The sequence below is a fragment of the Engraulis encrasicolus genome, chromosome 18 (genome assembly GCF_034702125.1).
Source record: "Engraulis encrasicolus isolate BLACKSEA-1 chromosome 18, IST_EnEncr_1.0, whole genome shotgun sequence".
NCBI classification, from domain to species: Eukaryota; Metazoa; Chordata; class Actinopteri; order Clupeiformes; family Engraulidae; genus Engraulis; species Engraulis encrasicolus.
Window position 1 is genome coordinate 41,604,371 of NC_085874.1, and position 2,500 is coordinate 41,606,870.

General features: G+C 41.6%; 1 protein-coding gene across 5 annotated transcripts in view; it reads right to left on the reverse strand.

The window, feature by feature from the left end:
• dtnba (dystrobrevin, beta a) overlaps positions 1–2,500 on the reverse strand; it is an 87,640-nt gene that overhangs the window by 9,745 nt on the left and 75,395 nt on the right. For 3 of the 5 annotated variants that reach the window (XM_063223647.1, XM_063223645.1, XM_063223646.1), the window contains exon 17: positions 1,675–1,695. The exons of the other annotated variants lie outside the window; for them this stretch is intronic. In XM_063223647.1, coding sequence (XP_063079717.1) covers positions 1,675–1,695 — 21 coding nt within the window. The remainder of the gene's footprint in view (positions 1–1,674; positions 1,696–2,500) is intronic. 5 annotated transcript variants of the gene reach the window in all.

Genomic DNA, 2,500 nt, shown 5'->3' on the forward strand with positions numbered 1-2,500 from the left:
GCCGCATATAATGATGCTCCCGCCACCATACTCAGAAGAGGAGATGTAACAAAGAATGGCTAAAAATGGGATTCATTCTGCCAATCTAAAATGAACGGGGTTTCTGTCCAAAAAATATTGCTGCACCTTTGAGGTTTTCGAAAAAGCATTTATATGCTTCATAGAATTATTGAAAAATATTCTGTAGACCAACGTTGAAACCAAAGTTGAATTGTTCAGGGGAGCACACAATGTCATGTTTGGAGGAGAACTGGAGAACCACACCTTCACCAAAACATCATCTCCACCTTTGAGTATGGTGGTAGGAGCATCATTATATGCGGCTACCTTGCTGCCTCAGGCCCTCTTCAGTTTGCTATTATCAGTGGAACAATGAACTCAGAAGTTTATCGAGATATTTTACAGAAAAAAGTGAGGTAGTCTGTCACACAGTTGAAGCACACAAGAGGATGGGTGCTGAAATGTGACAACAACCCATACTTTAGAAGCAAATCGACTTTAGAATGGCTTCAAAGTAATGAAATACATATTTTGGAATAGCCCAGTCAAAGCCCTGACAAAAAACAATTGAGATTATATGGCATGAAGTCAAGAAAGCTATGCACTCCAGACATCCAACAAACCTTGCTGACTAGAGGCAGTTTTCTAAAGAAGAGGGAGACAAGACACAAACAGATTGTTTTGTTAATCTGATCTGCAACTATACAGGAAACATCTGGTTGAGGTTATTGCGACTAACTTAGGGTTAAAACCTATTGAATGCAAGGGTGTACTTACTTATGCCTTGCTGTCCTGTGAATGTTTACATCTTATGGCCAATGAAAATATGAAAACTTGTAAATGTTTGGGTTGAATTAGTTAAAGCAGACTCTGGTTGTTCCTTCTTGCGATTTCCGGGAAGATCAGACCATGTTTTATGACCAATTCTGACAGAAAAGTAAGACATTTCAAAGGTTGTACAAACTTTTTCCTGGGACTGTATGTAAATGGTGTCTACATGTATGTTCTTGTATATATGTAAATGCTGTCTACATGTATGTACTTGTATATATGTAAATGGTGTCTACATGTATGTACTTGTACTGAATGAGATAGGAATCACAAGGGATCCTACTAATGCTGATCCTGATGGAATTCACCCGTCTGATGTGAAAACAACCATATGGGACGATAAAGAATCTTAATCTAATTTTTGCTATTTTTGTGATTATGCTCCACACCTCAGAGTCGGGCATTTCAGCATTTCCGGTTCAAAAACACCAGACGAAAAGCTTGTGTTTGTGAATGGTGGTGGGAGGCAGAGGAGAGAAATGATGCTTCACATGCACTCACGCTGAACCCACTATGTACGTATGCACATTTATTGTGCAACAGATTTGCATATGCAGACACACGCAAAACACACACCTGCATGCAACTGCAAGTGGCACTTACTAAACTCAATACAGATCATTTGAGTCACAGACTGTTTTTCTTTTCCACGGACACGGACGCACGCATGTACACACACGCACACGCGCACACACGCGCACACACGCGCACACACACACACACACACACACACACACACACACACACACACACACACACACACACACACACACACACACACACACACACACACACACACACACACACACACACACACACACACACACACAGCCTGCCACTTACAGCCTGTTTCTGTTCCTCATCCTGTGAGCACCAACAGGAGAAAGCAGAAAAAGAATAGAGCGATGATGAGAGGGTAAAAGAGAAGAGGAGAGAAAAAGGAGGAAAAAAACACACAGATGAGAGGGTAAAAGAGAAGAGAAGAGAAGAGAAGAGAAGAGAAGAGAAGAGAAGAGAAGAGAAGAGAAGAGAAGAGAAGAGAAGAGAAGAGAAGCGAAGAGAAGAGAAGAGAAACAGCAGAAGAGAGAACGATGTCAGACAGCAATAGTGTGAGAGTAGCTGAGAACCGTAAACAGGAAATGAGAAGGACTAAGAGTCAGGGTTGCCAGATGGAAAATGTTAAACTATCGTATCAAAACCTCAAAATGATTGTTTTTGGGGGGCTTTTGGGAGGAAATCAACAAAATGGTTGCTTCAAAGCAACTAAATAAACGGAATGAAAACACTGAAACTATCGTACATCATGCGTTTTTGATCGTACAGATGACAAAATTATGGCACAAATACGATAACTATCGTACATCTGGCAACACTGCTAAGAGATTACATCTGGTTGCTAGACACTGCTCAAGAAAAAGGGTTAAAAGTCAATAGACGAGGAAGAAGTAGAGGGAGAAGAAGAAGAGGGCGAGCGTGTCTATGCTCCCACAACCCATTGGTCCCACAGCCCATTGGTCCCACATCAGTAAGACATTCAACATTACCTTTTAGGCCCATTGGTCCCATAGCCCCATGGTCCCACAGCGTATACCTGCTGCACCATGTTCCCACATTTTTAAGAATTTATTCAAATTTAGGCTCTATGTACCATGGCGGGGAGTAAGGCATG